Source organism: Sinocyclocheilus grahami, unplaced genomic scaffold (genome assembly GCF_001515645.1).
Source record: "Sinocyclocheilus grahami isolate Dianchi unplaced genomic scaffold, SAMN03320097.WGS_v1.1 scaffold96.1, whole genome shotgun sequence".
NCBI classification, from domain to species: domain Eukaryota; kingdom Metazoa; phylum Chordata; class Actinopteri; order Cypriniformes; family Cyprinidae; genus Sinocyclocheilus; species Sinocyclocheilus grahami.
The window spans coordinates 2,908,792-2,918,680 of record NW_015505275.1 but is presented as its reverse complement, the minus strand read 5'-3'; the positions used below and the strand labels follow the sequence as shown (position 1 = coordinate 2,918,680).

The 9,889-nt window shown below is 38.4% G+C and overlaps 1 protein-coding gene across 1 annotated transcript in view; it reads right to left on the bottom strand.

The window, feature by feature from the left end:
* LOC107587875 (soluble guanylate cyclase 88E-like) overlaps window positions 1-2,139 on the bottom strand; it is an 11,818-nt gene extending 9,679 nt beyond the window's left edge. The window contains exons 1-3 of the mRNA XM_016275834.1: window positions 2,012-2,139; window positions 1,792-1,924; window positions 961-1,135 (exon numbers count right to left, since the gene is read on the bottom strand). Of these exons, the coding sequence (XP_016131320.1) occupies window positions 961-1,135; window positions 1,792-1,924; window positions 2,012-2,139 (436 nt within the window). The remainder of the gene's footprint in view (window positions 1-960; window positions 1,136-1,791; window positions 1,925-2,011) is intronic.
* Window positions 2,140-9,889: the final 7,750 nt, after the last annotated feature.

Sequence of the window (9,889 nt, the reverse complement as noted above, 5' to 3'; positions counted from 1 at the left end):
GTGAGCTGAGGCCGGGCTAGAGTGAGCTGAGGCCGGGCTAGAGTGAGCTGAGGCCGGGCTAGAGTGAGCTGAGGCTTAACGGATCCGACGAATGAGCTTAACGGCTTAACGGATCCGACGAATGAGCTGCAACCACATGTGACGACCCCGGGCTGGACTCCGCTTCGTCCACGGTGAAAGTTGATGTATTCCCTCAGCGACCCGCACAGATCAGCTCTAGCCATGACGAAGCGGATATCATCCTCTTTTGGAAGACTAAACAAAGTAGTTTCGCTTTCACAACGAAGCACACAGCGTCTTCACGACATGGCTGCAGCGTCAACAAAACTACAGTGAGAATAAAAGTTATGCCTGCTTTCTTTGCGTGAACATTTGGGCGGCATTATGCAAATCTTCCCACATAGTGAGGTAGATATGTCGGGGCGTGTTAGAACGAGCCGTTTTAGGTAGGTGTGGCTGACTCTGAACTTTTATAAAGAATATCTCTTTGGACTTGAGACTTTAGTCTTTGCAACTTTACAGATCTTCTTTATGCACCAAGAGCTTGTAACATTCCAAAGAGAAAGGAAAAATTGTAATCGCATCATATGACCCCTTTAAACCTATTTAAATAAATGAGTGTCAGTGACTCACTGAATCATTCATTCAACAGATTTGTACAAAGCATTGATTCATTCAGGAATGAAGCAAGTGACTAATACGTGAATCACTGAATCATTCATCCAGTCGATTTATTCGTACATGTTGCTCCGAGATTCTCAGTACTTAACTTTGCTTTGGCTTTATTTGAAAACATTTGCACTGGCGGAGCAACAAAGTAGCTGATCATATAAAACATATATTATTGACGTATTGTTTATTGAACTGTTGTATAAAAGCAACATCACACTATCAAACCTGCTGCTGGTCTGAATACACTCTCCACAACATGCATCTAAGAACATAACTCAGCACTATTACCTTTGACGAACTGTGTGAATCCTTTCCTGGTTGAACGGTAGTGCAGGGTAAGACTCGTCTCACATTCTTCCTCTACACAGAAACTGGGTGGCTGGACTTTTGGGAAGGAGAAACGGAAGTACTCATGCAGGTTATCTAGCTCATTGATGAAATCTCGTACATTGCGCCCCAGTACCTGAGACATAGATATTAGAAGAGATTTAAAAGCTGTGTAAAATGTGTATACAACTGTACAGTTAACCATTGAGAAAGCCCAATGAAGAAAACTAAAAGCAAAATGTTAAACACTAACGTTCAAAAGTTTGGATGAGAGAGAATATTTGAAAATATTTGCGAAAGAAGTCTCTTATGTTCTGCATTTATTTGATAAAAAACTGTAATATTATGAAATATTTTTACAGTTTAAAATAACTGTTGTCTGCTTTAATATATTTTAAAATGTCATTCCTGTGATGACAAAGCTGAATTTTCAGAAGCCATTATACCAGTCCTAAGTGTCACATGATCCTTCAGAAATCATTCTGATATGCTGATTTGCTGCTCGACATTTCTTGTTATTAATGTCAGAAACAGTTGAGCTGCTTTAATGTTTGTGTGTCAACTGTCAACTGATACTTTTTATTTAAGGATTATTTGATGAATAGGAAGTTAAACAGCATTTATTTGAAATAGATTTTTTGTGTAAAAGTCTTTACTGTGACGTTTGATCAATTTAAAGCAACCTTGCTGAATGAAAGTATTAATTTCTCTAAAAAAAAATACAAAAAAAAAAATAAGAAGAAATCCTATATGAGTACCTGACAAATACAGTCTATCATGTTTGAAAATCACCTTTAAGATTCTCTCATAGCCATAGTTTCCTATCCGCTTGACCATGTAGACCCCGAAAGCATACATCAGCTCATCGTGAGTTTTCCCCAAAACCTCTCCAGCTGCCTTTGCCAATCTTAAAATCAGATTATCACTGGAATAACAAACACCAGCATTGTTAACTTAGACAGATGCAATCTATGACACTTCATTTATCAGAAATGCAACTCTTAGGACTTACTTGTACATCTGGTGTCGAACAAATTTGAGGTGCGGGATCTCCGCTCTGGCCTCGATTAGCCTCCATACGTCCTCTCCATATGATTCATTAATGTAGTCATTCACCGCTTCCAAATACAGGCCATACATCTTCAGGGGGTTTGGAACCTCCACTACACTGCCCCAGAAATCTGATCAGCCTGCAGAGAGCACAATACCTGGATCTGAGACGCTTCAGTGACATCAAGAGGCTTTTAGTTAGGCTTTTAGATGGCAAAAATCAATATAATGCCCAAATAGACAAGGTGCATCAACAAGCAGAGATTTATAGAGGACTTGAAGATGCAAACATATTACTCATCTCTGATATTATTAAACTGTCCAGTTTAAAACGAATAGATGTTCACTAGATATTATATTTTTGTAGACAATTTTGTGTAATCTATGAGTCTGAGAGCCTCTGTGTTGCTTATCCATCCTTATTTGTTGTCTATTTGTGTAAAATGCCATTTTGTTTGATCGATGAGTACTGTATAATATGCTGTGCTGTTATAAACCATCTCTCCTGTGACAGGCTATTTAATACCCAACATCCTCTATAACCCCTATATTCGTGTAAAAAAAATTATAGCAGATAATACAATCTACGCTACTAATGAACACCAAATTTGAACTAATAGATCAGTAGATGATAGAGAAGTAAGAGTATGTATGTGGCTTACCTGCAGACCCTCAGTCCTGTGTAAATAGTCTGAATTTGGCTAAAGCAGAACCTTCTCTCTCCCTCTTTCTCTCTCTCTTTAAACACCTGTTTTTGGCACCTGAAGCACTTCATAGTCCTTTCTGTCAGGATAATGGCCACACAGGCTAAAACAGGAGCAGGAGTGTGTTTGTGGCAGGTGCTAAACAACACATAAGCATGGACAGTCGTCATGCATAGTCCCCTTTCTCCTTCTCATTGACATTTGTTGCTAAATGAAGTGTAATCCTAAAGTTATGCCATTTTATGTGAGAAAAAATCCCGTAATGAACCTGCTTTCAAAAAAACAGAAAGATATGCACACACACACACACACACAATACATCGGTTTTCTATTATAGATTACTTGCTATTGACTTAAGTTGTTTTTGTTACTGAGCTATGAAATCCATCCATTGTGAAATCCTTTATATTGTCATTAAGACATGTTTTATTATGTTTATTAAGCTACTGTCATTCATTTGCGATACTTAATGATTAAAGGAGAGTTAATATTATGCATATCTGTCTCTAAAACCTTGACAACAAATTGGATAAGATAATTAGAAGGAGATGAATAAAGAGTGTATTATTATTATTAGGCTAAAGTCCCTTTATAGTCTTTGGCTATACGCAAATGGCTCTTACCCTTTAATGGCTTCAGTCTAAATAGTCTGCATTGAAAGAAAAACTGTGCTTCACCTTTCCTAATGTAAGTCCAGGAAATTCATGCATATGTTCTGAATTTACGTCGGATTTTTAACAGGCTATTGAAGATTGCACAGAAATGTCAAAATTTGAGTATATAGTTTAAATTGTACCAGTTGTTTTAAATAGTTTTAAATAATTTTAACATTAACAAGAGATATAATTAAAATCTTACAAATTATTAACTTGTCTCTCTTCTTACAATGTTACAATGGTCAATGAAAGCCGATTCTTCTGTTGTCGCTCTGTGTATTACTCTCATTAGCCGCTAGGGGCCACTGTTGACACATCGTCTTTTCACGGTATTGACTCCACGCTGAAAGCAAAACGTCTCGGTTGTTGCCCTGTACTATCAAACGACTCATTATCGTTGCTTTGCACCGCAAATAAATGGCTTACGTCATATTTATCCTGTATATTATATTTATATGTGTGTGTCAAGGTGCGCGTGCGTGTGACTTGTAAGAAACTGAGCACTTGACAGTGCAATTAGTGGTGTATGCGGAAAGGACAGGAGAAGCGAGAACTGTGTTCCTGTGTTGCTTTCTCACAAGCCAATAATGAGCATGTCTTTGTTTCCAGTCACCCAAGAAAGCCCTCTCAGCACCTCTCAGCCTCTATCTCTCTCTCTATGGTCTATGTGAATAATAAAAAGGCTCATATCCAAGTCCACCTTACTGTCTCTTTCTTGTTTATTTACTGCATTTTCTCTTCATGAGTGTACAGTGTAAGTTACAGTAGGTCACAATGCCTGTGATAAACATGGTAGTCACAAGGACTTTATCTCAGTATCTATTAGATGCTGGTTTTAAATACCTTGCTCAAAACTCTCTCAAATTAGGTTTGTGAATTATGCCCTCCAAACGTTCCAATTTTTTGTAGTAGCCGCGGAGTAAACAAGAGAACACAATAAAACTACACCAACAAACATTTAGACAATAATCAACTACATCATGATTAAAAAAAAAAGTAATTAATAATCAATTGTATCTTTTTTTCTAGGAAATAACTTTTATTTTTCTTGTTTAAAACAAAAATGTCATGGGTATATAGAAAAAAGTAAAACATTTGACATATTTTGCGTTTAATTTGTACTAATACGTTTTAAAATCAATATTAAATTGTTCAAGGTACTCTTCTATTCCATTTGATTTTATGATAACAATGAGCTATTTTAAAAATAGCTAGTTAGTATTAGTAGTTTTGTTTGTAGCCATAACTTTTAGGTAGCTATACTGAAATAATTTTTAACAATAAACCTTCCTATGACAAATGTGTGACGAGCAGCCCCGATCTCCCCTAAATGCCCACTTATATTCAAATGATTCCTTTTGAGATATTGTCTCCAGAACCTTCCCTCGTTTTCATCCAGCGAGGTACTTTTACTCTTGCCTCTGCGGATTATGCATAGCAAATACCTCGATCACTTGTTTGCATTAGCATTTTAGCTTTGTGCTGAAATCTTTCGAAAATCCCATGTCAGTCTATCTGTGAGGCAAATCAGGAGCTCTCAGAGGAGCCATGAAGCCGTATGTGTGTGTGGAGGTTGAATGCAGCATATGTGAATGCGCGTGCATGGATGTGTGGGAGGACAGCATGCTTATGGTTCCAAAGCCAATGCTCTGAAAACCTCTGCGGAATTTCTGTTTTATTCTTATGGCGGGTTAAGGAATTACATAAGACATCTTATTGATTTGTTGTTTCGTAAGTAATGAAGTAAGAAAGATGGAATAATTTTAAAAACGTACATCTCCTTCAGATATCTCTGGCATACAACTGGCACTGTGAACTTAATGACACACTTTTATGTTTGTCGGCCTGTGTTGCTACTTCACTGCTGAATGATGGATGAGTCGTGTTTACATTACAGTGAAAAATATTACTAATGCATGTACATGGCGGCACATCCTGTGGTCTGACACTGATGGATTTCATGCATAATAAGGCCAGATTCTTTCAGGACCAGTAGTCGGAGGGAAGAATGCAAATGCCCCCATCATATTTAATATATATTCACTCATAAATGTTAATTCAATGAGTGTGCGTATTTACCACCAGAATGACTTCACGGAAATATTGCCACATTTTCGAATATGAACTCACTATTTGGCAAATCATTTGTGTGGTCCCTGTAGATAGGATTGAGTCTGCAGCTTATTTAATAGGAACGTGACCATACAAAGGCAATGTGGATAATTCACACGTTGTGAAAATGGAAATTTCTTGGCAGACGAGCCCGAAGCCATTATGCCCAATAGCTGAAACCTGAATACCCGTCTGCGTCTGCTTCCTATTTCTCCTCTTTCTTTTTTTCCCCCTCTCAGTCCACAATACTCACTGAGACCTTAACGTTCTTGTCTATCAATGGCATAATTTTATCTATGGCCCCGAGGGTTCATGTCTAACCACACGAGCAGTTAAAACGTCTATGATCACTTCACTTCTAGCTCTGAAGCCAAATGCCTGTTTCATATTCATGCGTTGACCTTCCAGTGAGTATTTTTACCGTTTAAGGATGCGACTGCAAAGCCCCAGTGAAGCACAGACGTTTCATTTTGTGCTTTTAATGAAATTATTGATAACCGTATTGACTCAGAGAGGTTGGTGTGACCTTGACATTTGCTTGGCAGGCTTTTAGAAGGATGTGAACCAGATATTGTTTTGATTTATATCGCCATAACACATCAAGTCAGTTTGTTTTTATTAGGTTGGTGGACATCATTGATGACATGGACTTGTAGGAGGCAGCTTAAAAATATCAATATTCAATATGTTCTGTGCTTTCAATTGCACTTTCAGTTGTACAGGAGAGAAATCTTCTTTATTAAAAGATTGATATTTAAAGATCAATTTTGTAATTTAAAGGGGTCATATGATGCGATTAAAATTTTTCCTTTCTCATTGGAGTGTTACAAGCTCTTGGTGCATAAAGAAGATCTGTAAAGTTGCAAAGACTAAAGTCTCAAATCCAAAGAGATATTCTTTATAAAAGTTCAGAGTCAGCCACACCTACCTAAAACAGCTCGTTCTAACACGCCCCCACATATCTACCTCACTATGTGGGAAGATTTGCATAACGCCGCCCAAATGTTCACGCAAAGAAAGAAGGTGTAACTTTTATTCTCATTGTAGTATTGTTGCTGCTTTCCGCCATGTCCTGAAGACGCTGTGTGCTTCGTTGTGAAAGCGGAACTACTTTGTCGCAAAGAAAGAATGCGTAACTTTTATTCTCGCTGTAGTATTGTTGACGCTGCAGTCATGTTGTGAAGACGCTGTGTGCTTCGTTGTGAAATTGAAACTACTTTGTTTGGTCTTCCAAAAGAGGACGATATCCGCTTCGTAATGCCTAAAGCTGATCTGTGCTGTTCGCTGAGGGAATACATCAACTTTCACCGTGGACCACCGGGGACGAAGCCCGGGGTCGTCACATGTGGTTGCCGCTCCTTCGTCGGATCCGCCGGCTGCCCCGTTCTCAACCCCGCCGCCTCTGCTCACTCTAGCCCGGCCTCAGATCACGCTAAGCCCGGGCTTCCACTAGGCCGCTTTGTTTTTCGTTGTGAAAGAGAAACTACTTTGTTTGGTCTTCCAAAAGTGGACACGACTACAAATCAGTGGTTAAGTTGTATTTACAACACTGTTCCAGAACAGTTTAACCCAAATATCCAGATGTGTGCAGCACATTTTATGGAGGACTGTTTACTGATCCTGGGAGAGTAACGTTAGACTAAAATGCCGGCAGTTCTGACTCGCGTAAGTACGTTTTCATTTAAAGGATTTGCCACTGATGATTCAAACGCAAGTTTTGGGCAGTGTGGAGTTGCACTTGTTGTTTGTCATTTCTCTGATCACAAATGCAGACAGGGTTTTATGTTTACGCGGCGCGATGCAATGCAACGCAATGCGTAAAAAGACAGTATAAGTCATTAGAATCAGTAATTATGTCCCCACTGGATGCAACAAATGCCTCGTTTGTAATGGGTTTTAATGTTTTTGTCTCGTCGCTCCGGCTGGATGAATGTACAAGAGCTCTAACTTCAGGCACTTAGTGAATTATTTAGGCCCTACTGGTACTGTATTTCTCAAACTAAAAATCAAAGCTCATCACAGACTTTAAGAACATATAGTTTAGAAAACAAAACTCACTGTAAAATCAAATTAGATCAAAGAAGTGATGTGCGATCTCATCAATCACTTTCACTTGGATTAGTTGGTCAGGTATATTTGAGTTTAGTCTGTCAACCAATGATTTTCATTACTACAAAGGTGGATACATTTTTACCAGGGTTCATTACCTGCTTTGGGGCAGGTAATGTTTTCGATCACAGTTCTCATACAGACACTAAGCCAATTAGCTGTGAGCAGTGTGATGAATCTTTGATGCACTGAAGTCATTTGCCCTGTATCTTTCCCTCCAACCTAAAGTGCACTTCACAGGGAGAGACTTTCATAAATCCACATAATCGGCTTTCCATAATAATTATTTGAGAGATATAGATTTTCAGGAGAGAGAGTCTTGTACCTTTGTCAGCATTTTGAGCTGCACATTAAAAATGTATTATTGGTTTGTATCTATTTGCAAGTGCTATATTGCTGTAGGTGATGCAGAGAACCTGCAGAAAAATACTTTCTGAGGTTCTGATTGTAGTGTTTTTTTCAGTGTCATGGATTAGCCAGTAGTTGGCGACTTAGAGTCATTGAATGATTCATTCAACCATTTGTAAAAAAAAAAACACAGTTCATTTTGTTCCTGTATAAATTAGTGTATTATATGAATTAGTTTTATAATTGACAGACTCATAAAGATGGAATCATTGAATTATTAACTCAAACGATTTGTTCACAACCAGTCCATATGTTCACAATCGTTTAAGAAGTACTCCTACCCTATGTTGCTTGGTGACTTTGTGGAAATTATTTTGTTGGTAAGAAGAAAAATAGTAAGTAACTGGAAACATTGTGTATAATATGTAAGTTGTTAAATATTAACTTATTTTATTGAAATGTTTGCAAAATCACATTCTAAACCATTTTGATATTTTGAATATCAGAATTACCTGCAATGTCCTGCAATAATAATTGTTATTAATATTAAAATATTATAGCTTAATCATTACATTAATGCATTAGAGTGCTGCAGTGATTACTCCTTTCTGGTTTTTGGCCTACAAAAATAGTCATCCCTGCAGCCCCCTGTTGATTAATTTTGGTACTACTAGTGACTCAGAAGTGACACATTTCCCTGTGAAAGAACCAGAAGTATTTAAAATAGCAATATTTCTTTATATGAGAGTCAGATGACACATTAACAACACACTGGAAGGCATTTCAGCTCCTTGGCAATAAGCAACACTGGTATTGGCATTTGCATTTATTCATTTGGTAGTGATTTGTAAAACCTGGACTTTCCAGCAGGGAGGCAGCTGAGAATACATGATGCTTGCTAAGCTAGGCCTTAAACTCCAAGGAGAAACCCATAAGTCCTCAGCCTAACCAAAAGCCATTACTACAGTGTTGGCTAGCACCTCCCTTTGGGCCTGCTATACAGCAGATCTCACAGCTCTGAGCCATAGGCAGGAGCACAATAAGATTACAGTGTCTGAATGACAGCTAGCACAATGCAGGAAGGATAAGAAGTGCAAAGAAAGAAATACAGACAAAGACAGACAGAAGGAGAGAGAGGGAAGCAATCAGTGCATGAATATTCCATTTACTGCACTGGAGCAGCATAGCAGTGCCTTTATACCTTCAGCCACCTGATCTGGAAATGAAATTACTATAGCCGATGCTCTTTTCTTCAATTTCTCACTCTTCCCTTTACTGTTCTTCGTCTTATCAAGGCTGACACTAATCCAATTTCAGCCCTGCTGGGGCCACAGCTTGCGCAGTTATGTATACTGATGCCTCCGCCGGTACACACACACACACACACACACACACACACACACCTGTACACAATCTTACACACACTCTCAGTTGCTCATATGCACCTTTGTGTTATCTGGATGCAACAGCTGCTCTGTAATTGCATTAGTGAAGTTCATTTGGCCGCAGCTGTTGTGAACTGGATGAGCAAGGTGGGCTTAATACACATACTGATTCCAGCACATCTGCCTTTAAAATGCATGTGGACACACAGACACTCACATATTCAATCCCCCAACACACGCAATCTGCCTCACATTTTTAATGGCCATTTTTAATGCCTTTAAATCTGAAGCAAACTGCTATGTGAAAACACAATCCCCTCCGTAATCACCTGTGCAGCACTGGAGGGAGGGATTAATCAATCATAAGAGCCTGTTTTTTTTTTTACTGTTCTGCAAAGCATTGTGGTCTCATTTTTCTGCAGCTATTTCTAGATGTGCTCCGATTGACAGTTTCTCCAAGTGGTGTTTACTGTGTAGTGCGTACTCTATGGGATGATATATATATATATATATATATATATATATA